We start from the raw sequence: 26,921 nt of genomic DNA, 5'->3' as shown, positions 1-26,921 counted from the left end.
CTTTATTTAGGGGTTGCACAATAAATGGGGCTAAAGACAAAACACACTCCACACATCACTAGCACTAAATTTGGAAAGGTTTAGGTGGTAAGAATGCTTTTGCAAGGCACTGTAAAATACATTTTAATTTAATTACAAAGCAGCCACACTGAAGGCAAAAGGCAATAATGACATGTTCAAGTTGTGTGGAAATGACAGCAAAAAGACTGGCTTCCGACAAACTGAAAATACTGCTGAATACGAGTGAAAATTGAACAAGTGCCAGCCAATTATTTCTAGCAGAACAGAAAGCATAAACCATCTCTGCTGTACGTCTAAGCACAACAGTAACCACTGTGCAAATGTTCTAGAATCACGTGTTAACACGATCATATACAGCCTAAACCTGATTACTTCCAAATTGCTACAGCAGTGGAAGCGAGCTTACATTTCAGATTACGGTGTTCCCCACAACGGTAGGTGCAACTGTTGCTAAATGGGAAATCAGATTTTAAACACACAACTGGGCTTAGAAGTGTAGCTGTGAGATGCAGAAGACTTATACTTTCCTCTGCTGTGAAGAAACAAGGGATTTACATCCTGGGAATTAAAAAAAACAAAACAAATGCTAACAAAAATTATTTAATATTCCCCAAACGTTCAGTCAGAAAACTACTGGTTAGGCAGTTCTGGGTAGTCTTACTTATTAATTAAGTCCACTAATGCACTTACTATATATATATATATATATATATATATATATATATATATATATATATATATATATATATATATATATATATATATATATATATATATATATATATATATATATATATATATATATATGCCGAGAAAGCCTGTTTGGTTGGATACTGACACCAAACAAATACACTTACAAAGCTAGCGAGGTGGCATGAGATTGGCACAGCTGTGGCAGGAGGTGACATGGTGGTGTTGACATTAGCAGGAGGTGAAAGCCCTTAATAAGCCCACTGAGCCAAGCTTTGACAGGCAGCAAGATGGTGGACTGGCTGAAGGGGGACCCACAGTTTGGGCCGTGGCAAAGCAGCATGCAAGCAGAGGAAGACAGAAGGCAGATGTCAAAAAAAAAAAGAGAGAGAGACAGTGAAAATATGTTGACAGATTAGCTTGAAGACAGATACATGCGTTCACTGGCAATAAATGAGTGAACCTGTTTCAAAAGTATAGGAGCATTCTGTTATCGTTTCAAAAATACTAATGGAAGTTACAATTCATATTTATTACTTCATGAATAAACATGACATTACATCGAGAAAAACTGCAACAGAGGTTAAAAATGAAAAAGGAAAGTTAACAGACATCGATAACAGAAAGACTAAACTAGTCATGGGACAGCTGATTGTTAACACTGTACTTCACACTGCTGAGGGCCGTGCACCCTGGCACTTCACAGAATTTTGTTTTTTTCTAATCAATTTAATTGCGCTGAAATTAATTAAATTAATCAAAAGAAACTGGCTGCACAGATAAATTGAATAATATAAAATTTCCTCCTGTAACATAAAGCAGATTTTTGGACCATGCCCTCTGGCTGCATAACCTTTTATTTCTTATCTGTTAATGTGTGTATCTCCGTCTGCAGAGAATATTACAAAGTATATTAAAACTGACTTTTTAAAAACTCAAATGCAATCAACTTCTTTGGGGAATGTCCTTGGGGGCTGTTCAAGCATCTGCTGTATTGCCAAATTAAAAAGAAATTTAAAAAACACGGAGGAAATATTTAAACAGTTTCAAAATCTGATGAGCATTTGACAGCAAGGTTGTATCAGATGTACAGCATTGTCCACATTTATTGGCTCCACTGATGAAGACATGCAAATAGCCTTACAGTACATACTCTTTTATTGTAGCAGCCTAATCTCATCCTGAAACATTTAATTTCACAAGTGAGGAAAGAAAATTCATGTTAAGAAATATGTGATTTTCACCAAATCACTTTGCCACCCACTTTCTGTTAATACTTCGTAAAACCTTTGTTTCTACACAGTTTCACAGAGTTGGTACATAAAGAGAAATGGGTCTGTTTCTTTTTAATCTCTTTTTTCTTCAGCTCCACCTACAACTTATCCATAAGTTTTAGGTCTAGGTTACAGAAATGGAGTAAGTCTGTGCTGATATGGCCATAGTTTGGGATCATTAGACCCAATTATGACTCATTTCTAGTTTTCTGGTGGAAAGCAACAAATCTTATTTTATTTTATAGATCTCATTATTACGGTTCCCAAGGAGTGAAATGGGCCCACAGTTTATTACATTATAATTGGCATAAGGTGCCTTTTCACATTATTCATACTTTGTTTCATATCCAACATGCCTGGAGTGTTTGTTACCAAAATGTAGACAGCATCAAATAGTTGTCATGGAGACCTGACACAGAGATGCCAATCGTTGCCCCGGGTCTATAGTCGTGCGCTTTAGAGATTAGTTTTTTCTCCTTTACCATCCTGCTCACTGTACATAGCGACAGGATAAATACGGGTCAGAGTCCAACTTAGCGGCCAGTGGCTGAGAAACGGGGCTCTGCGTTAAGTCATGGAGACCTAAGAGATTCCAAACTGTCCTAATGAACTAAAACCAAAATAAAAACACATATTGCAATAATGGTTCAGTTACATTTGTTTTAAAGGGACTTTAAGGGATACTAATACTGTTGTTTAAAATAATTATTTTGTTTTTAAAGAATTATTTCCTAACTTTTTTTTTTTTTTTTTGCAAATTAAAATTGTTACAAATCAAAAGTTGGATTTTACTCACATTTTCAGTGAGAGATTAGGGCTTCGGAAGTAAAAGATGAACTCCAGCCAGTACTGTACCAGTACCAATGAGAGTACGGCGTGCGACATGTGCACACAGATTCGTGTCCATTTAGTGCGATAGCTGCTTGAACACAAGGAATCTGGTCTAAAACAGCCAAACGCAGCATTTACACATGGATGGATGTAGAACTGAACGGGAAAGTAGTGCTATACTAAAAGTAAATGCATATATACACACAAGTACTACAATTATATCAAGTTAGGATGACTAATTTTCTAGACAGATCAACTATTCTTCTGTGTGATTTAAACAATTCAGCAGCCAGGCAAGCACACTTCCACTGACTGACATAACATTTACTGTAATCCAGTGTAATCTCATTCTGACGTAATAGAGACATCTTCACCGAGCACATCTGCAAATCCTTACATTACGCTCTCCCTTCCGACAGCAGTTGTTTGATGCTTGGAGAATGTGTGTATATGTGCATTTGCGTGTAAAAACCCCCCCTGCGAGCGGCGCAGATGATGTGCAATTTTCTAGCTGAATACCTCCCAAAGATGTGCTGTGCAAAAATGATGGTGGCAGCGCACTTGCAGCCTGGCTTTAACGCACAATGAAAACAGGAGCTCTAAGTTGAGGAAAGAGAAGGAGAAAGAGAGAAATAGCCGAACTAAGAAGGTAGCGGTGTTGTTGCTTACCCACGCGTCCAAATCTGCTGGCTAGGAAAGAGAGAAGGAGCTGGAGTTAGAGAGACAATAGAAAGCAGAATGATGCAGTTCAAGCAACAAAGGGAGGTGAAGGGAGGTAAAGATTAATTTCCGAAAGAGGGATCCAGAAACTTTTATAAGAAGGACTCTTAGTACCTCTATGTTAAAAAACCCTTGAAAAAAAATAAACTGAAATTACACGAAAACCTATCTTTTATCTAGTGGTGTTGTTAAAGCACAGTCCTCATGCTTGGGGTACTTCTTTTAAATTCTTCAATCAACCAGGTATTAATGTGATCCGGTTCCATTGTCGCTGCTGCTGTGGTGCTATGACCAGAGTCGCCATGTTGTGTCGACAAACAGATGCTTCTTGTCAAGTTATAGAAGCTCAAAACTTTCTACATCATTTCAGTGGCAGCACTTTGGTTGCTTTGTAGAAAATAAAAACGCTGACAGAGAGACAAGATATCAGAATACTGCGGTCGGCTTACCTTTAGTTTTTAATAAGACTAAAATGAATATATTCTTCACAGCTGCACACACTAAATAGCTTTTGCAGTTTTGTTTTTTTTAAACTGCCTTTCAGTGAAGAGTCAAACAAGAAAAAAAAACTTGATTCATAGCCATAACTTTAATGTTTACATGATTAAGACAAACTGCTGTTTATTATTCTGGCTATCTGATGCTTTTGCATTGTAGTAATTCCTAAACTTTAGGGGGGAAAACTAAGGAATTATCATGGAGTTGTCCGAAACACATAATAGGTTAAATAATTGGATGCACATCATCGATGAATGGCACTAAAACTGCATTACAGCAAGAAGAAAACCAAACTTTCTCGAGTTAGGGTGCTGATGGTGAGATGGGTCCGGATCTGCAACTCATCATCTCCGGATTGAGATGTCATATACTTAGACCGTTCAAACCGGAACCGGGTAATGTTATGTTAATGGCATAAAAATCTCAATATTATCAAGTTAAACCTGCACTAGTATCCAACCCTGATCACGCATTCTCCAAAACACAGTTTCCAATTAGTGAAATCTTTACTCAGTTTGTAAAAACTTTACTTTTCTCTTAGTTTTTAGCATTTACGCTACTGTGAAAAACAGCTCCTGTATGTTTATTGCCTTACAACAACTCCATAAAGACCAGAGCCACGGACTAGCTGATTATATAGATCATTTACAGACATGTATGACTGCCTCAAATGCAGCCACAACATTTTACATGACCATATATGTGAGGCTATCAGCAAAATCAAGCAATGCTCAGAAGGCCGTCCGATGCCATATTCTGCTTTTCTTTTCCTCTTAAGCACTCCCAGTACGGTGCTGGATCCAGAACACGGAGGGGACAGATTAAAGCGGTAGGTGGCTCTAATGTTGCCATGCCTCATAAAAACACCATCGAGTTAAATGAGGTGAACTCACAAAGCCAGTGGCTGTAAAATGCGTCTGTGTGGTTTTGGGTAATCTTTGTAACGGATACAGCCGGCACCATCTGTTAAACCATCCCGCTCTTCGGTCGCTGGACCAAATCTGAATGCGTGTCTGCCTGAGAGGGTCCGTGGATGTGTGAATAGCCGCATCCCCGTGGATTGTTCACAGGAGTGTGGCGGTCCCATTTACATAGACGGAGGACTTTAGAGGAGAGGTGAAGGGGGCGTGTTGGGATGCAGAGACAGATAAACACACACACACACACGCCCAAGCAGTTTGATGGAGTCTGCAGGCCGTAGCAAACGGGGTGACTGCAGGTACGTCTACGTAAGGTTAATGTGGCTCAGATCACCGTGATGATGAACTTTCAGCTGCTTAAGTGTAAAAACACAGTGATCACACTAAGACCTATTCCCCCATGACTTCTAGATCCATTCCACTTGCGTATACGGTGATTAATTTGGGATCAAACATAAAGACATGAATATGGTTCTCCTGTCTCAGATAAGGCTGTATGTTCTGTTCTGTTCAGTTCAGTGAACGGGCAAAAGTCAGAAAACATGCAGGCGGCTCTGTTATGGTCGAGAAATGGTGAATAAATATTGTTAAGAGTAAATGATTTCTTTGTCATCATAGGAAAAATAAGTGGTTGTCATGGTGACCTGACAGCACTATGAAAGTGGTATATGGCAGAAGCAACATAGTTTAGCATGAAGGGCGCGTATTGTTTAATTGGTAGTTGACAATGGAAAATGATTTAGGCTCTGGATATTTCTAAAACTTATATTTATAACTAAATGACTGTTTACTCATGATAATCTATCTAAGGTCTTGAAAAAGGGATTAATTGGAAACACAAAAAATTTGCCTCTCCTGGCTAACGTGAATATCAAAATAAAATATTCCAATAAAAAGCATTGTGGCTAAAAAAAATAAAGTAAGACATTACAAGAAAATGGCTCTAAACAGATGGCTCAACCACAGAAGACTGGTATGAAATAATTTATGTCATGGAAGGAAAAACTCATTCTCAATGAAACTACCGCAGAGAAAATTGAAATTGTTTATAATGACTGGCATAAAGTCTGGTTTGGTGCTTTGGGAGCAATAGCTCTCATACTCAGATCCACTTTTTTTTTTTTTTAAGCCCTCGTTGATTTGTTCAGACTGTCCTGCTGTCTATATACTGAAAAAACTGGAACAGAGTCACATAGAGATTTATACTGCTTTCTTGGTAAATAGCTCATGTATTTTATTCAAGATAAAGAAAATTACAAAGATTTTGCAGAATAAATTGACTTAAACCAAACCCAATAAAATGAATGTTCAACCCTTGATATGAATATATTCTTGATCACAGGAAATTATGAAACATTAAGGCAAGAAGGCAGAAACAATAGTTAAATTAAGTGGATTACTTCTAAAAATATGTGGAAATAGAGGCAACTGCAAGCAACAGCCTTCTTTCGCCTAATAAAATTACAACAAAAACGTAAAACATGCAGTAAATCCAACAGAGTTTGTGTTGCAGAATTTATTTCTTTATATCAACAACAGTTTCAAAGCCTTGAAAAATGATTGTAACATTTATGTTCTTTTCCAACCAAGTATCTCGAATGTGCACAACATTAAAAAAAATAGCATATCTAATAACAGTGAAAGATGTTCAGAGGCAAAAGAGGGCGAATAACCTTTCGATGAATTCTGTTTTCTCATGAGGCTTGATGGGTCCCTGCATCTGCCTGAGAATAATTCTCGCAGTTTATTAGATGAGAACCATTGAAAAGTGCAAAATATCTGCTTAGGTGAATCAAGGGGCACATTTTACCAGCGCTGAAAAAAATCAAAGATATTCCTTCAATATAACCACAGAAATTTCACGGATCCTGATAAATTTCATCATGTATGCTTAGTTGATTATGTTTGCTGCGTGTAGCACGCAGGTCACCAGATGCACCAGCTTGGCAATGCTTCATGCTTCATTTAGACTTGAAATCTTAACCATCCACCAACATAGTGTGTTTCTGTCTATTTCTCTGTGGGAGAAGAAAACAAAAAAAACAAAAAAACAGAGGCACAGACTGTGACGAAATAAAACCATGTGCGCATGGCAGCATAGATGTGCGTGTGTGCGTATTTGCGCGTGCGTGGCAATATCAGACCTTTTGGTCTCCAACACCACCTCACAAAGTGTGAAACGCTTCCTTGGAAATCAATTATGTAAATGCGAAATTATGCAAATGGCGCGTGTGAATGAATCTGTGTGTTTGGGGAGAAAAAGGTTTTTGGTTTGGTTTTAGCCTGAAAGTCAGAAGAGGCGAGCGAGCGCCAGTGTGAGCGCGAGAGGGAGAGAAATGAGGGAAAAGGGAATGAAATGAGGATTAGTCTGGAGAATGTCACAAGGAGACACGGTGTGCACAGTTAAACTCTTGATTTGGCTTTTTAATTAGGGAGAAAGACGGAGACAGATGCAAATACAAGCAGAGAGAAAACACCTGAAAATGGTGGCTAATTCACTGACATCTTTCTCCCCCGTTATATGGCAGTGGAAGCAATTTATTCACCACGTGTGTCAGTAGTAACATATCTGTGGTGAAGCAGAGTCCTTTGATCTAAGCTCAAGATTTATCAGTGCTGTTAAAGGTCTTTAATATGAAAATTCTGCATTTTCAAAACCTTTGTATGAAAGGCAGATTGGGGCATATTCAATCATGTTTTTAAAACAATCAGGTAAAGAAAAAAAAAAAAGAGGCAGGTAATATTTATTCCCCATCTGTGACATTGGTCTGCACAGCAACAGGTCAACAGTGTGGTCTGGCATTTAGAGGACAGACTTCAAACGAAGCGAAAGCCTGTTTCACCATTTTAAACAAAAATACCACATACTGCAGGGCGAGGATTTAGCCACACTAAAACTGATCCAGGGTAGAAAACAGAGGATGCCAGAGATATCTACAGCTGCTATTTGGACACTAACCTGGTGCATTATTAAAAATACTACGTTAAAAATTCACCCCCTGGAATGGAGTGTGAGCTGGAAATTTTGGCTCACACATTTAAGTTAAAATTGGAAAACGCATTTTATTATCGATCTTTGGTTGTATCAATCGATCTTTAGGAAATAATTTGAGATTCAGTCCAGGACGGTAAAATCAATTATTTTTTTAATTTATTTTTGTTTAAACACAGCCCAATTCTGCAGTCATTTTAGTTTGATCAAAGGTCAAACTGTGTGGCCGCCTCGTATTGCAGCAGTAATACAGTAAACCCTATAAATGGTGGCTATTAGCCCTCGATGCAGCCATCTGTGACTCAACTTTTGACCTCCGCACCTTTGCTGCACGTCTTACCCTGTCCTCGCTTTGCCCCGTTCCTCACAAAAATACTTCCATGGCCACTAACTCCACAAAATCTTTACTAAAACGAAGGGCAAATTCACTTTCAACTAGGAGATTATGACCTTTTCACATGAAAAGGAAGGGTCCAGCAATACATGAATGGAAAAAACTCCTGAAAGCTGTTCAGTTGTTTATGCAATACCTTTATGCATTTTGTTTTCATGACCTTCATGCATTTTATTCCATTATATCTGCAGTCATTTTAGTTTGGCAGAAAGAAAAACTCCACATCGACTAAGGCAGTCTCACCCTTTCACTCAAGGAGAGTACAACAACATTAAATACAAAGCCTTTTGACAACAGCTCAAGTGTTTATGCACTGCACTTAAAAATTTACAATCACACAAACACCTGCGGGTGATATGCACATCTTCGCTCACCTGCAGATTTTTCTTTTTTTTTTTAAAGAGACATCCACAAATGAACATGATCGTGCACTCAAGGTGTAGCAGAAATTCCTAAGGCATGAATTGGTTAGTCTAGCTGTTTGCTCATTAAATGTGAGGTTTCTTCACATAACCGTGGGAGGTTAGATGAATTAACACTTCATCAACGGCCTTCTTTGGCACACAGACTGTCAAAGAGACAGAAAGGTGTGGGGGGGGGGGGACGCTGCCAAGGAGATGGTGAGAAAGAGAATGCAGAATAAAAGATGGATGCTGAAAAAAGAAAAATAGGTTTTGTTGGAGAGGAGTGAAGGGTTTGCAGTTATCTGTTCAGCAAATGTGGACAAAAATCAGACCAAAAATAAGTAGAATTGTCGCATATTACATTTTGTTTAAAACTTTACAAAAAACACACTACTTTATGAATATGCACAAAATTAAATCGCAAGCAAACCGTTTAGTCTTCCTGAGGTACATTTCTTAGTGTGCACAAAAGCTCTCCATAAAATTAAGATGTTTATTTCTTTGCTAGCACTATTACACGTGATTGTATGTATTAACTGTATGCAGTTAAACTGGGTGAATAACTGGTTGTTCTCCTTTATGAGAACCAGAATGATGGAGACTTTTCTTGATATATTGTCTTGTCCATTCATCCCAATACATCCCTATAGCTCTTTGATGAGAGAGGTACTCTGCTCCAAAACATTTTTCAATTGAACCGACGGGATTTGTGCTCATCCACAGATCAAAATCTCCCCAACCCGAGGAGCTATCTGCTCGTCAGCAATTACATTTGCTCAAGATGAAGGCGGAGCAAATGTTTGCATTTATCAATGAGCAAGCGAAAGCATAGGGTTTAGCTGCTCTAACATGAGGAAAAGATGTCAAGTCTGAGATAAGAGGAGGTGATAAGGCGGTTTTGACACATGGATGTGTGTCTTAATGGCAGCTTTATGTTTTTAGTGTTTTTGTGAGAAGTAAATTTAAAAGTATATATGTGTGCGTATACTAAAGGGTTAAAAAAGTCTTCATTCCACACACCTTGATGTGTTCAAAGACTGGCCGGAGGTATAGATGTGGGGAAGTCTGAAGCAGTGTTAGGTTATGAACTTCAAAGTTGAATTCAAGTCTTTGAACACCTGAAGAGGTAAAGTTTAATGCGGCATCCAAAAATGGAAGACGTGGGGAAAAGCTGCAAACCTATCAAGATATGGCCGTCCACCTAAACAGGCCAGTCAAGGGGAACTTTAAAGCAGAGACAGTAGCCAAGAGGTCCATTGTAGCATTGATGAGGGTATGTGTGTTAGTGGTTTACTCCACAAATCCAGATGTTATTACAGAATAGTGAGAAGTGAGAGGAATTGATTCTTTTAAAAATTAAAATAAATCATTGGCATCCTCCTAAACATGATTATCTCGTCCTCAGGGAGACAGCGCTGGAAGCATTGTTAGAACCTGATTGATGTTTAGACTGTTTAGCTCCAGTAGAGCTTTCTGAATTAACAAAAAATGTTTGCTTTATCTAAACCTTCAGCTTGTATGTTGGACCCAATCCCAACCAAATTATTTAAAGAAGTATTATCTATGATCAATGTCCCCATTTTAGACATGATTAATCTATTAGTAAATGGATATGTACCATAGGCTTTTAAAGTAGCTGTTATTAAACTTTTAGTTAAGAAACCATATCTTGCTCAAGATGGCTTAATAAATTACAGACCTATCTAATATTCTTTTATAATGTAAAATTCTTGAGAAAGTAGTTCTCATAGACTTATGACATAAACCCTAAAAACAATAGACACAGACTTGTGTCTATACTTGTCCTGTTAGATCTCAGTGCTGCATTTGATACAGTTGATCACAATATTCTCCAAGCAAGACTTGAATATACTGTAGGGATTAAGGGGAACGCATTAGGCTGGTTTCAATCTTATCTGTCTGACAGATTCTAGTTTGTTCATGTTAATAATAATTCTTCAAACTCTAGTGTCACTTGTGGAGTACCACAGGGTTCAGTTCTTGAGCCAATTCTCTTTACTATATATACACATATGCTTCTGATTAGAATTATCAGACAGCATGGGATCAATTTCCAATATTATGCTGATGACACTCAGCTATATTTATCCTTAAATCCTGATGAATCCAATCAATTACTTCAACTACAGGCATGTCTTGATGACATCAAATCCAGGATGATTTTAAATTTTCTTCTTTTAAATTCTGACAAGACAGAAGTTGTAATATTCGGACCAGAGTCCAAAAAATAAACTTCTTATTCACTTAATCTGGATGGCATTAACTTGGCCTCTGGTAATAAAGTACAAAATCTTGGTGTTATTTTTGACCAAGACATGTCATTTAAATCCCATATTAAACATGTTTCCAGTGTTTCCTTTTTTCACCTCCGGAATATCTACAAAATTAGAAATATTCTGACCAGGGGTAATGCTGAAAAACGAGTCCATGCAATTGTTACTTCAAGGCTGGACTATTGTAATTCTTTACTATCAGGAAGTCCACAAAATGCAATTTGAAGCCTTAAGCTGATCCAAAATGCTGCAGCAGGAGTTAAGCTCCATCATACATCAGAGCTCTGATTACCCCGTATGTTCCTAACAGAGCACTTCGCTCTCAGACTGCAGGTCTGCTGGTGGTTCCTAGAGTCTCTAAAAGTAGAATGGGAGGCAGATCCTTTAGCTATCAGGCTCCTCTCCTGTGGAACCAACTCCCAGTTTTGGTCCGTGAGGCAGACACCCTGTCTACTTTTAAGACTAATCTTAAAACTTTCCTTTTTGACAAAGCTTATAAATTAGAGTGGGTTAGGTTACCCTGAGCTACCTCTGTAGTTATGCTGCTATAGGCTTAGGCTGCTGGAGGACATCAGGGTCTATTTGTCTCACTCTGTTGAGTTCTCCTACTGTTCTCCAATTTGCATTGTTTGTTGTTTTCAACTTTAAACTTTATGTTCTCTGTCATTTCTTCATAGTAGGTACACTTGGTATGGTGTTCTGTTAACTGTGACGCCATCCAGGGGAGGCAGATCACCTGCCATTAGGGTCGGCGATATATTGAGTATACTCAATGTATCTCAAGTTTTCCTCTGCGCGATAGTTAAAATGACTTAATCGCGACCATCGCGTGTAACTCTTCATGGCAAGATTGAGCAGCAGTATTTAATTCACTGCGAGTTTAGTTTTTCCCACATGCTGTGAACGCATCACTCGCTCCTCCTCCAAACCAGAAAGTGCTCTGGCGCGCGCACAAAACAACAAACCCGTGCGCTTACTTAACGTTGACGACAGTGAGAACTATGGCGACAGCGAGCTTTTCAGGCAGTGGAAGGATGTCGAACAAAACGCGGTCATTTGCAAAACATGCCGTAACACCATTGACGCAAAAGGTAGCAGTAGCACAAATTTGTTCCACCTAAAACGTCATCCAATGCAAAAGGAAGAGTCTTGTAAACTCCGCGTGTCAAACCCCCCCACACACACACACACACACACCAAAGGGAACTTTAATTAAACCAGCCATAAAACAGTTGAAACTGGCGTCTTCTTTTGCTAAATCCCACATGACAGAAAAACCGTTTGTTTAAAATTTCCCAGCACCTAAAGAGCAACGGAAATATTTTTGAGATGCTCTAAATATATAGCTGCGACTGGTCAGTTGATTTTATAGTCACAATACAAGCTTTTGTTTTTGAGATTGTCACATTTTTATGATACCATTTATTTCAGGTGTATTTTGTGTCAGATTTTTCCTTGGTGTTCCTTTTGGCCGCTGGGATGTTCTGTTTTTTAAGGACCAGTGTTGATTTGTGAAAAGCTTCTATGTGCAGCTGTGATGGAAAAAAATGGCTAAAATAAAACATTTTAAATACATTTTTATTTTGCAATCAATTTTTCAAACAAAAAAATTGACACGCTAATATGAGATATACCAATGAAACTTTAGGCACCATTTGCCTAAAAACATTTGTTATTCAAGGTTATTTGAACATATCGCGAAATATATTGTGTATCGTGATATAGCCCAAAGATATCAGGATATTAGATTTTCTTCATATCGCCCACCCCTACCTGCCATTACCATATAACATAGAAAGGATTCCTGGATCAATGTGTGCCTCTTTTATTTGCTCTATCTTCTCTAACCCCCAGTCAGTCGAGGCAGATGACCGTTCACACTGATCCTGGTTCTGCTGGAGGTTTTCCTTCCCGTTCAAGGGGAGTGTTCCTCTCCACTGTTGCTTCATGCATGCTCAGTATGAGGGATTGCTGCAAAGCCATCAGCAATGCAGATGACTGTCCACTGTGGCTCTACGCTCTTTCATGAGCAGTGAATGCTGCTTGTCAAGACTTGATGCAATCTGCTGAGTTTCCTTAGATAGGAAATATTTTGACCAATCTGTATGATTTAATTGAATTTGACTTTGTAAAGTGCCTTGAGGTGACATGTGTTGTGAATTTGCACTATATACATAACATTTTATTGAATTAAACTCCATTGTTGGAAGAAAGCCATAGGAAGTCCTACTTGCAGGACAAGCCATGTGCAAAAAAACAGGTGCAGCTGAGAACTAACACAGGAAATAACCCTAAACAACTTCATTACATCTTTGGAAACTGGTAGTGGCAGCCTTTCTTCCGCAGGGACAAAGTTTCTAGTCGGAGTTTATTAGAATATAAATGAAGGCAAATAGAGTGAAATTCTGGAACAAAGCAAGTAACGCGTTAGAATTAGTCCAGACCTAAAGCCTAACAAGAATGCCTCACAACATTCAAAAATGTACGTTCATAGATTGGATGTTTTCTATCCAATATAATTTAACAAGGAACTATTTTAATACGTGTTCAAAGATTCAAGTTAAAAAAAAAAAGATTTATTCTCCTTATATCAATTCTCTCATTCAGCTGGCATTTCAGATTTTAGCTAAGCCATCAGCCAGGGTTAAGCATTAGAATTAATTTCTAACCCATGCAATAAACTATAAGGCTTTATCTTGCTTGTTAGCTACTGTGTTCCTTCTTAAACAGTATCTGTTTTTTCTCTGGGTAATCTCTAGCCTCGAGGTTGTTTCTGTCCACAACACTGCCCGATTTTAAACATGCGTAGTTTCAATGAAAAATACCTGCCTTGAATGCTGCCGTTTTCTATCAAAAACAGATGATTACAATGTATATTACCTTTAACTTCATAAGATGACCATCTTTTTCTTTCAGTGCTACAATATTGTTTTCATATCCCTTTATTCTGCTAAAACATTAAATATTGAAATCCAGTGAAATGATAATAGCTGAGAAAATAATGTTTCTTCAGGCTGGTTATCAGGAAGAGATGAGTCAGTATATAAATAATTGTGCTAATTAATAACTGTAGAGAAGTGCCAGGTCTGTTTGTAATCATGGAGATAAAGAAAATTAAATTAAAAACGTAATAATGCTAACTAAAAAAAACAAAAAAAACAAAAGAAAAATCAATGCAAGTTAAGAAATGCATTGAAGTTAGATTAAAAAAGGGGGGGGGGGGGGGACTGACAAATGCCTTTTAAAGTGAGACAGCAGGGGAGCCGGCTGGTTAGCGGGAACATCTTGTAGCTGAAAGCTGCATATTCAGCACAAAACACAACATTTACACTCTAGGGAAGTGCAACTTCCTGGTGGTTGGACACAGCAGCAAGGCAGCACACTGTTAACATGTGTGGCGTCAACGCCTGTGGGCTGGTAGGCTTGTAATCTCTGGTCCGGCTTTATGGAATGTCAGGCTTTTCTTAATCATCTCCTTTGGACAGTGTCAGAAACATTTCTCTGTCATAACCAACCCAGACACAAAGAGGAGGAAGAGGAATCTAGGAGAACATGTTGCCCAGCAGCCCGTTTTGCAGAGCAGGGCATCCTTCCATCCTAATTTGATCCCATGCCCACAACAAACCTGCTCCAACACTGCCATCTAGTGCCTGCTCACAAAAGGACATTTTTTGTTAGCACGGGGGAAAAAAAAAACATTAGAAGACACATCAAGCCTAAACTAAACGGTGTTGCAACAGGTGAAAATCTCATCCAGCAAAAACGAACAAACCCACATTAGACAGCAGGAGGTATTCTTTAAACGCACAGGCCTAACAATCTCACAAAAGAGCCATGAGAAGGGAGCAGAATGGGGGCAGAATGTTTTATCACACGTTGCGATTCAACCACACAACCGTGACGATCCTCCTATAGAGGTGTCATTCTTTACAGATGAATAAAACCTGTCAGATTCAGTTGGCTGTAGGTGTTACAGCTCTTGGTGGAGAGATTTTCTTCAAGCTTATCTGTTAGGAGGAAAGTATTCAGACCACGTGAACTGTTTCACATTAAATTCACAAATCGATGGTGGATAAACAATATTTCTTTAATTACATCTCCTAAAAGAACAAAACTCTTAAAAAATAATAATAATAATAATTGAAGGAAGAAGCCAATCCAATGCGGTGGTAGAATAATTGGTCGACAGAACAACAAAGGCAGCTTTTATGGAAAAGTGGCCAGAAGAAAAAAAGCCATTATTCTAAGAAAGACACAGAGAGTCCGATCTATAGTTTACCACAAACCATGTAGCGATCACAGCAAACAGAAGAAGATGCTCTGCTCAGACGTGGATTACATTTTTTCAGCCTAAATGCAAAAGGCTCTGAGGAGGAAAATGAACACTGGACCTAACCATAAACACACACTCCTCACAGTGTCACACAGTGGTGGTAGCATGATGCTGTGGGGATGCCTTTCTTCAGCAGGGACCGGAAAGCTGTTCCGAGTCGGTAGGAAGATGTAAAAGAGCCATTGCAGGAGGTGTACGTTCTAGCAACACAACAACCCCAATCATACAGCGAGAAGAACGATGGAATAGTTCAATCAAGCTAATTGTAAATAAATAAAGCCATTTTCCAAACAAAAATAGACAAAAAACATCTGTATCTTCATGCACAAAGCTGGTCATGACAAATCCTAAAATACCTGAATGTAATCTCAGCAAAATGTGGCTCCATAAGGTATTGATGCAGACATTTATCCTTTCACTTCCACTTCATAATTGTGCAGTAATTTGGGTTGTTGGTCTGTCATGAAATTGTGTGTGAATGAAAAGAGCGTGGATGTAAATTGATAAAATGTGGAAAAAGTAAAGCACTGTAAAAAAAAATAAAATTCTAAAACAAACGTCTGTATAAAAACACAAAAATAGAGTAAAAACAATTGCCTCACTGTAACATGTCCTAAAGCAGCTACTCTGCTAGTCTGTCCCATGTTGCCGACTTCTGATACCTTCACATTATCTGTGAATTATTATTCTCCTACAATCCTTAGAATAAGTCTTAATTTAATTTACAGCAAGCAATGTTTCTGTTGCGTTTTTCCCTGGAGATGAAGGTCGCTTTGATATTCCAGAACAAACCTTCACCCTCAGCCGACAGATCGCTGGTAAAGTCTGTTCTTCTCACCCACACAAGTCAAACTCAACAGCCTAAATCAGACGACTGTTTCTGTCTGCATGTGTGTGTGTGTGTGTGTGTGTGTGTGTGTGTGTGTGTGTGTGTGTGTGTGTGTGTGAGAGATCTTTAGCGCCGACTACCTGCGCATACTAATTGCATTTTGCTTGCAGCAGGAATGACACCCCCCGAGGTGAAGACAACAGACGGGGAGGAGAGAAAGAGACGCAGGAGATACAACAGAGGAGAGAACAGGAGGTGTTAATGGAAGTTTTAGTTTTGCCCGCATCTTCACTCTGGCTTGTAGGGTTAAATATAGTCCCGCCACAAGACACAATGGTAATGTGAAAACTTAAAAGTTACACTCTTTGAAAGTCAGCTGATGACATGCGCGTCAGTTAACATGGATGTAGGAGGAAAAATTAAACTAATCGTCAAATGTTAAAATCTGATATTTCCGTGGGTAACAGAGTGAAAAGAAAAGTTTCATCACCAGAGAGCAGAGAATGTTTTCCGCTCATTTATAACACACAGCTGGGGGAGCGATCACTATGCCGGGTCTCATCAGGCCCACAAACAGTGACTTGTAAACTCATTTAACCCTCTTCTTGTTTCGTCCCATTAAAATCCAAAACGGTAACGTACTTTACTCAGGTTTTAGGAGACAAACCAACACGAAGTATTGTGTCGTTGTAAAGAGGAAGAGAAAAAGCCATTCAACCTTTTTTTATAAAGAAAAATCAAAAAAGTGAGAATTGTATTCAGACCCACTTATTCTGATACCCCCTGAATAAAATCCTGTCTAGAATCTGTTGACAGCTCAGCCGTCGGTCGTGCCCCCCACCCCCTCCAAATCCGACCTAGATGGAAGACCGTTGTAGAGAAAGTCGTTGTAGAAAGAACGCCTTAAACAGCCCTGCTTGCTGCCTGCATCCACGTCAGGGACAAAACAAACAAGCTGAAGAAGCTGCTCTGGTCAGACGAGCCCAAACTGAACTTGAAATTTGCTGTGTGGTAGAGAATCACCACCATGAACACACCAGCTCCACCACAAAGCATGGTTGCGGCAGCATCGTGCTGTGGGACAGCTTTCCTTCAGCAGAGAGATGTTGGTCAGCAGGAATGTTTATTCTTTATATATAAAAGTTATAAACTGATAATGTTTGCAAACTATTTAGTTCCAATTGTTACTTTTAGCATTTGATTTTTTTTCCCCCACTGCTGGTTCCATGAAAGCAACAAGAAATCTTTCATTGTAAAAAAAAAACATGGTGGAGAGGTACCCCAAATAAAATATATAAATAAGACATTACAGAAAAGGGTACGACTGACCCTCCTCTGAACTCAGTGACACACACACACTCCTCCTGTCTACACTCACACTCACACACACACACACGACGGTATGTAATGCACATACAATGACAGCTACCGACACAGACCCACACACACGATGTATTCCAGTAGTGGATGTCGGAGCTGAGGCAGAGGTAAATGGCTAATTTGAGCATTTGTGACAGGCAGCCCGAGGCACGCCGGCCAGCAGCTCATCTCTTCGACAGGTATAGCCTTCACACTTCCCTAACCTCCCCATCACCCCAACAGAGACACGCAGGCTGCATGCTGGGGAGCCCAGAGTGCACGTGATGAAACACACACAGACACACACAGAGGGGCTTGCTTTACACGCGTGCACATGTGTGCGCGTGTGTATAAATCTGATGGCGCCACATTAGAGTGTGTGTGTGTGTGAACGTATGATTTCAAGTGCTCATCTGGCTTCTACTCAGATAAATAAGGCACTTCCAACCCAACTAAAAAAAAGCTCTGTTTTAAAGGTGGAACGGGAAGCGTGAGGGAGGTGGGGGAGCGTGTTTTTGAGTCTCCAGCTGTGTCGGTGCTGCTGGAAAGTGCTCCGAAAGAAAGGGAAGATCACCTGCTGTGCGAAGAAATTAGAAGTTGTGGAAGCTTGTAAATCAGACTTCTAACAATTTCCTCAAAAACTGGTTCATAGTAAAAAAAAAAAAAAAAAAAAAAAAAAAAAAAAGAGTTTCTTACTTAGAAACTAAGGAGTGCCTTCTGCTCGGGTTGGCTCCATTATTTGGATGGATGGACTAGAGTTTCATTTTAAGCAAAAGAGACAAATCAAGCCGGGCAGAAAGAATCTGATAAGACAGTAGAGCAGAAACAGGAGTTAAAGGTGAGACCGAGCAAAAAGGCACAGGTGAGAAACAAGAAGGAGGTGCGAATAAAAAAGGCCAAATGCGGGGTCACATAAACACTCCACACCTTACGCTCTCTAGACCCTTTCACACACTTTATAGGCATCTGCTTCGGCTCCATTATCACCTTGAAGCAGAAACGCTTCCGCTTCCTTTCACCGCGACGCACAGATACGATTTTACTTCCCACCTGAACACGCCGCAGCTTACACGGGTACACACATCAGACTGCCGCCGCTCAAAGCTGTCAACACATGCAGCGCCAACAACCGAGGCATCTAAACATTATTGTACTCTCCAACCCAGGCAATCACTCTCCACTTGAACACACACACAAGTGAATGGAAAGCACGCGCACCGAGCGGCTGCACTGAGTGCTTCTGACAGAAAAACTAGAAAGCATGTCTGTTAGAAGACGTGCTAAATCTAATGCGACGTGGCTGAGCATTTTTGCACAGATTTACTAGAGCTGGATGCATTGAAATCATGGTAAAATTCTTCAATTTTGGTAAAACAAGAGAGGAAAAAAAAGCAACGAGAGAAGAGCTGATTAATGACTGTCGCTGGATGCTGCTCACTAACAAACACATCCATAACAACAATAACTATTAAACCAGGATTCCCACACATTCCAAATAGTTATTAAATGCTTATCTCAGCCTTAAATGTACCGAGGAACTCAACCAGCCGACATTACCACGATGAGGGGGCAGTGACATAGAAACACTAGTGTCAGCATCCCTGGTAAAAAAAATAATAATTAAGCCACCAGTGGCAAAATTGCTAGTACCCCATCTGTTTGTACTCTCCTTCTGCTAAAATGGCAGCACTTAAGGGAGCAATCCTTCATTATTTTAGATAGAAAGAACTAAAGAATAGTTTTGTGAAGAGCTAAAGGTATCTTTTTAGATGGAATATAGCATGACATCACACACCATCTCTCTGTGTTGTTCTGCAGTGTCTTGTTTACAAAGCCGGGCCGACCAGACGTGCGCGTACGTGCATGTGAACAGCTGCCACTCAGGGCTTGGCCCCTCCCTGCCCATGAAATGCCACCGCCAGAGCAGTGTAGTAGGAGCAAAATGGCGAATAGCGCGTCCAGCGGATCTAAACGTCCTCTTGCTAACAGCATCATAAAGTTATGAGTTACTTCTTCACTAGACATGTTCCTCTGCAAGGTGATTCTGCTTTGTCGTGAATTTATCCTTTGCAAATAAATGCATAGGAGGGGAAAGGTAGAGAGAGGCGTGTCTTGATACACGTCTTGTTTTGGTCTACAGAGTGCTCAAGCCCCACCTAGTGGTGAATGTCACTTAATGCAGCTTTAAACTTCTATAACATTTGAGTACATTGTTGCACACAGAGAGAGGGACCATTCCTGTGTCTAATCCCTGGATCGCCCAGAATCATGCATCCTCTTTAATGCTCTCTTCTCTGCGGCTCATAAGATGTAGGGTTATTGACTGAGATACCCAGGGTTGATTTTACGACTGGATCATCTAGATCATCATCTCGCAGAAAGAAGCTGTGACGACACAGTTTCAGTACACTAACTTTTCAGTCCAATCTGTTCAGGGGTTCATAATGATGTGCAGGCTAACATGGCTCCCAAGACCTATGGAAGAAAAGCAGGCTCACATTACATGAGGTGCTTTTCCACAGGTGGGTGTGTTTTAGGCCACACCCACCTGTTAGTCGTCAAAAGCTCCCTGAGTAGAAGGCATGGGCATTTATTAAGTTGACTTTCTTCCTAATGTCACCATAAATTTGTGCAAATATGTTGATAAGACTCAACAAGTAAAAGCAGTGCAGTTTGGAATTATACTATTTCAGAGTAACAAGACATATCAATGTCTTTAAAAATAGGATAAAATACAGCTATTGTTTACTCTTTAGCGTTAAAATTTAACTACTTAATGTTACCAGTGTCTTGACGGAGCCTATTTAATAAATTGTAAGTTGCTCCTTGTTGAGTTTTTGTTTGGTCTGTTTTTTTCTTTAAGAGCAGCATTTGTTTTTTTATAAGCATGCAATGACCCTATAGTAAAAAGACACTGCAACCGATTTTTGAACACTTTCGATCACTTTTATTATTACTAGAATAACTAACACTAAATATTATGATAAACTTGTATGTCCATGTTGCCCATACCTACTGACCGGACCTCCGCTGAGTTTAGAAAACTTTACATTTGGGACGGCGGGACAGAAAAGGCTCTCTGTCTCCCAAACAAACGGCGGCCATGCAGAACGTGTCTAATGGTTGTTGTGGGGACTCTGTGATGTCATTCTGTGCTGCAGGTCTCAAACAGAAACGTTTGGAGACCGTTTCTTCCTCCATAACCATCGTCCCATCATGCGGGAAAGCAAGATAAATATGTGCCCTCGTCCAGCCTAATTGACAGCGACTAAGAGAAATGGGCCCCTGCGTCTCATCATATTTATGGCCCAGGGAATAATAAAGCCATTGATTAGATCAAAAAGTTCCTAGAAACTCTGATCCACTAAAAAAGATAAAATAGAAATTTAAAAAAAAATACTTCAATTTTATTTTAAAGGGATTTTTATGGGTACCAATAAATGTGCTGCTGCTGATTTAAAAATGTGATTTCTTTACGTGGGAACAAAAGTTCTCAAATTAAAGGCTGGAATTTACTACATTTTTCTTTGTGAGATTATCTTCCTGCAATAAAAGATGAATATAATCATAATCATCCTTCATCCTGCAGGGTCATCAATCACCGGTGCCAACAAACCTGTCCACATCTTACATACCAAACCTCTAGAGGTAAATACTGCTGGATAAGTACCCCCAGTTATGCATAAAAAAGTATTTTACAATTGATTTATTTGTGGTTGGTATTGATATTAGCAGGAAAACCATAAACAAAGAAAGATGAAATTCAATAGCAGCTACATAAACTATATATTGAACAGTTCAGTGCACAATAATAGGCTACATTTCCCTATAAATGGCAGCATTTACTTCATAATAAGACAAAAAAGGAACATCAACTGATACATAATTCAAGAAATAGAGAATAATATCTGCTGATCACGTCTCACAAAGATAATCCAATCTCAGTATGATTCCTGTGCACTGGCTGTTTTTTGTGCAGTTTTTGACATCTTTTAAACAAACATGTTGGTAGAGGTATGAAGTTTGATCCACCTTTCCCACTACAAAGCAGAAGAAACGCGTCGAGCTGTGAACCCCAAATCTAAACAGTTGACTATGCAGGAAGTCCAACGCTGATGTTAGTTTGTTCAAACTGTTCCAGCAGATGAGTTGTTTATTTGCAGTGAGAGTTAAATGCACAATCCCGATCCAGTCACCCATGACAGCATCACTTACCAGCAACTTGGCCTTTTCCTGCTCCTCATGAGTTCTCCATTTCTCCATGACGACAGCGGGGCTGCTCTTCTCCATGTCGGCGACGGCTGCAGCCTCCCTCTCCCTCTGGGCCAGCTTGGCCAGCTGCTCCTGCACCAGAGCCTGCTGACGCTCGTAGCTGAAGTCAGAAAAGTTATGAAGCGTTAACCTTTGACGGAGCATGGAGAGCAGCTCAAGAAACAAGCTCCTTATTCTAAAAACGCAAGGAGCAAACTGACACAGTCAGAGAGGCTTGGCTTTTAGCAGATTGATGGGACTTCCAGAGATCTTTATGCACCGCATCTTATTCATTTGTCACTTCTTCATTATGGTGGTAACAGTTGCAAACTGAATTTTTTTGCAATATGTGAAAGGAGAAATTTGTTTCATCTGATCACTTTAATGGTTTTACTGCTTGTTTTGGATCTCTTTAACAAAATGTGAATGTCCCCAATGATCAGAAAAGGGAGAAGAATGAAGCCAGTGATGTTTGTGCAACAGCTGCTTTTAGGAGTCAGCAGAACAGCGCCACCTTTTGTCATCACACCATCCTGCAGCCACCGCTGTTTCTGCACCAGCCTCAGGGGGGCGGTGTCTTCAATCAGACACATGACAGAGTCTGCAAGCTGCAGCTCCATAGCCTCAAGGTGCTCTGCAAGTCCTCCACATTAGACACTGATATAAATTATGTGGTAGTGACTAATGTTTTTAAACCCAAATTATTCATAACCATGTTAGAAATTGGTTTAAAGTCATATTTATAATCTTGGTTTCTTCTGACTGGAAGTAACATTTTGGATTGGACAAATATAAATCTGACAGAAAACTTCTGAGTCTGTAACAGAAAGGAAATAAGCCTAAGAACTAATGGTACAATGAATATTCATTTAGTCCATTCCTTTTATAATCATGTTATTTTTTTAGGTGGGCTAATTGTTTTTCTGCATTCTCCTTCAGAGTCCACTGTTATCTGCTTCTGCTAAAAAAAAGTGTATTTTTTCCCCTGGTAGTACAAGTTAAACCTACAAGGAAAAACAAACAGTTAAATATATGTTTTTTTTTTATTTGTACAATAAAACAAAGTAATTTTCTATATAGCATTTATACAAATTGATCAATTTCGAAGCTTAAGTAGGACTTTGCTGCTCTTTGGATTTCAAAGGTTCAGGTTGCTGACGTCTGCGTAAGAGCAAATATTAATGGGACAGTCACATTCAAGAATAAGTTTTGATTAATTGTCATGCAAGTTTTATTCAGTTGTATTGTGTTTGAATCAGGTTTTCTATGCTTCTTTCCACTGTGAATAATTAAAAACTGTGATGAATTAAGGTAAAAGCATGACTAATTGTGGACAGAGCAGTCATAACCTTGTAGATAATGCATATTTCATGCAGCAGCACAGAGTTGATAATGCTGCACTGTACACTTTTAAAGTTATGAGGACTTGGCTATAAATGATAAAACTGAATAGTTTTGTGTTTTCTTTTGTTTTTTGATTTTTTTAGGGGGGGGGGGGGTCTAATGACATAATATCAAAACCTGTAACACTAAAAATGTATTAAGCCATAGCAATATAAAGTGGCTTGAGGTCAATAGTAGCCTGTTCTCTGGTGTTGTTCCTTTTAATCTTAAACAGGCAGTAATTCACACTCTTCCTGGTCTTGATCCAGACACTTTTGAGAATTACAGGCCTATTTCCAAACTGCCTTTTATCTCCACCATTCTTGAAAATGTTGTTTATAAGCAACTAATGGCATTTTCAAAAGAACATGGTATTCTAGAGGTTTTTCCAATCTGGTTTTAAAGCTTTGCTCGGTACTGAAACTGCCCTTTAAGAGTTTTTAACAATGTGCTTTTAACTCGGGGGACTGTGCTTTTATTGTGCTTCTGGATTCTGCCGTGTTTGACACAGTTAACCATAAAATTGTAATTTCTTGTTCAGAGCAGTGGGTGGGTGACAGGTCTACTGCATTGCAGTGGTTTAGCTTTTACTTGGCAGAATGAACTTTCCTACTAAAACTGGGTGAGCTTGTGTCCTCTGCCGCTCCTCTTCATCGTGGGTTCCCGCAGGTCAGTGTTAGGCCCCTTAGTTCTATGTTCAGGAAACATGCCGCTTCCTTCCACTGTTATGCTGATGATTCCCACGTGTATCTCCCTCTTAACAAAAGCCAAGGGCTTCTCCTTAAATTCATTATTTAATTGTCTAGATTATAAATTGTTTTTTTTACACTTGAACAAGCAAAAAACAGAAGTGGTGGTTTTTTGGCAGTACATCCTACACCTCAAACATAGATCTGGGTTCTCTGTCACAATATTTTAGCCCGATTATCACAAATCTGGGAGTTAAGATAGATACAGACCTTAAATTTGAGAGCCAGATTAGGGCTGTTGTGAAATCCATCCTTTTTCATCTGAGGCAGTTAGCCAAAGTAAAGCCTTTTATATCCAGGCAGCTTTTTGAAACAGTAATTCATGCATTTGTTACATCTTGGCTGGATTGCTGTAACTCACTATTTCTTGGGGTTAGTGAGGCATACATCAGGCACCTGCAGATTGTGCAAAATGCTGCAGTGTGACTTTTAACTAGAACAAAAAGGTTTGAGCCAGTACCCCTCATCTCCCTTCCTTGGTTGCCTGGTTGTTGTTGGTTTGCAACAGCAAACCAAAAACATAGCAATATCCCTGTTATGCAGATGGAGTAAATCAATCCCTACAGACAGAGATGACAAGTCACTCCACCCATAAATGTTGGCATAGCATGACTGCAGTATGAGATTTGTGCTGCCTTAGCCTGCAACAAGCTTTCTGTGTCATTAGTAAAGTACGTTTACGAAGACAAAAAAATAATCGGAATAAAGGGCCGAGCCGAATAAAAAAAGCTTCATGTAAACAATATGATGATCGGATTAACCTTAATCGAAATGATTGAGTTGTAATCCAAATGAGAGGGGTGGTTAATGCCGATTAATAATCCGATCAATGTGCATTTAAACGCTTGTCTGGCTCAAGTTATTGCAAATGTGGCAAACTGACCCGAGTGTGCGTGTCATCTGACGTAAACCTGATATATTTCTGTGATGTTGAGTAGCAGAAATACGTCGGGAAGCAAAACTGTCAAGGCTCCCGACACAACCTTTCTATTCGAAAAAACAAAAGAGCTCAAAACTGTTGCTTACTCAGAAAGTTTCAACCGTAATTAGAACCTTGTGCAAGTCCAGCCTGGGCGCTCGGAAGACAAATGAACTCCTACTGCTTTGTTTACTATTCTTTGTTGTTTAGCAAAGACGGAAGTTCTTCTTTTTCTGTGTTTTTTTAGGGTAATTTGATAACTGCATGTCAGAGTGGTTCTATTCTGAATAAACTCAGATACATATAAACGCACATTATGATTGGATTAATTGATTGTGTGCCCATATAAACGGTACAATCCGATGAATTAATGCAAATACATTTTGATCCAATTGTGACATTTTCTGCATGTAAACATAGCTGTAGTTGCCTGAGTTTAAGACTTTCTCTAGGAGTGCTGTTAGACATTGTTTAGATTTTTCACACGACATCATGCATCTATTTATAGAAAAAAAGATATTAAACCACTTATATCCCCCGTAGCCTGGAAGCAGCTAAGCAGACCTGTGCCATCACTTTACTGCCGATGTTCCTTTAAACACCTTTGAATGAAACGCACCAAACTTTCCACAAAGACCTACTTTTGTCTTGTCAGTTCTTAGAGGAATTCCCCCACAGTCTTGGGGATTATAAAGATGTTTTTTGGCAAATCTGAGACACGGCTGTGCAGTTTTGGCCTTGGAACTGTCTGGATGTCACTTTTGTCCATCGTTGTGAAAACTGCATTTTGTGTGATCTCAGGTTTGTCTCATATTAACATTTATTTGACATATAAATATAGCAAGAAATGTAGATGAAAACTGTAAGGGGACTGGAAACTTTAGCATTTTAGAACTTTGTGTTCTAAAATTTTAAACACAGCAGAAAATAAGAAGTGTGATTAGCCTCCAAAACAAATAGGAGATTGTAATCCAGTATAAAAATAACCAAAAAGATGTAGAGATTTAGACACTGTGAAAGTACAAACACCTACTTTTTACGCATCTCTTCTCGTGTCTCTGAAGCTGAAGGTTCTGCAGGTTTCGCACCTAAAAATCAAGAAGTAGATATCAAACTTAGCAATGTTATTATAGAAGGGTGTCCAAGCTTTACAGAGGAGCACATAACAGCAGACTCCATTTTAACCTTAATCATTTTTAAATTCTAAAGATTTTAAATAAACATCTAAAAAAAAAATCCCATTTATAGCATGTTTTTATAAGCACTGTGAGGTAAGTTTATAGATTCTGTGTTCATGTTTAGTGTGTTGTTTTACAATGACGTGCAATCATACATGGTTTTCCCTTTTCAAGGAATAACGTCTGCATAGAAAATGTGCTATGCAAGGAAATGTCACAGTTATTGATAAGGACATACTCGATGACGTCTTGTGACCGTCTGGAGCAGGCGGAGAAGGACCAACTCTTTCCGATCCCTGAGATTCCCTCATCCGCCGGAGCACATCCTCGGAAAGCTGGACCAGAAAGTTAACATGAGAACACACACATTGTTATGACCAATGCTAGCTATTGTCTCGTTAAGCAGAATGGTAGACCCGTTCCTAATCCCGCCTCTTGTCAGTCTTTCCACCTGTCAATCATGTAGGTAAAATATTGGCTGTTTTTCTTTCAGGGATCACCAGTTATTTGAGATATTTTTTTTTAAAACCCATCTTTTCTATTGTTTTTACTTAAAACACATAGTATATTTAAATTACAGCACATGATTCAATAGCTTGTAAAACCACCATTACTATTTTATTAGTATTATTTTCTATATGACATTTTAAGTCTCTTACGTCACTGTAGAGAAATGCTGGCCCACTAATCTGTACGCTCTTGCTTCAGTTCATTGAGGTTCCCAAGAACTAGTTTGTACACAACATTACATTGATTTTGACTAAGCTACCACAGCGCATCGAGTCTTTTCTTTTTGAGCCCCTCTTTTGTGGATTTGCCGCCATCCTCGGTTTCACCAGGGCCTAAGCCAGCCTCATATTTTACTTTAGAAAACTTTCAGAG

The 26,921-nt window shown here is 39.2% G+C and overlaps 1 protein-coding gene across 3 annotated transcripts in view; it reads right to left on the bottom strand.

The window, feature by feature from the left end:
• The window catches only part of LOC105931720 (MICOS complex subunit mic25a), an 81,995-nt gene that overhangs the window by 53,698 nt on the left and 1,376 nt on the right, over positions 1 to 26,921 (bottom strand). For 2 of the 3 annotated variants that reach the window (XM_036152076.1, XM_036152075.1), the window contains exons 2-5: positions 26,278 to 26,374; positions 25,895 to 25,949; positions 21,775 to 21,931; positions 3,486 to 3,506 (exon numbers count right to left, since the gene is read on the bottom strand). In XM_036152076.1, the coding sequence (XP_036007969.1) occupies positions 3,486 to 3,506; positions 21,775 to 21,931; positions 25,895 to 25,949; positions 26,278 to 26,374 (330 nt within the window). The remainder of the gene's footprint in view (positions 1 to 3,485; positions 3,507 to 21,774; positions 21,932 to 25,894; positions 25,950 to 26,277; positions 26,375 to 26,921) is intronic. The other variant, XM_012870512.3, reaches the window with a different exon arrangement.

Source organism: Fundulus heteroclitus, chromosome 20, assembly GCF_011125445.2.
Source record: "Fundulus heteroclitus isolate FHET01 chromosome 20, MU-UCD_Fhet_4.1, whole genome shotgun sequence".
NCBI classification, from domain to species: domain Eukaryota; kingdom Metazoa; phylum Chordata; class Actinopteri; order Cyprinodontiformes; family Fundulidae; genus Fundulus; species Fundulus heteroclitus.
The sequence above is the reverse complement of the archived record's forward strand: the minus strand, read 5'-3'. Positions and strand labels throughout refer to the sequence as shown.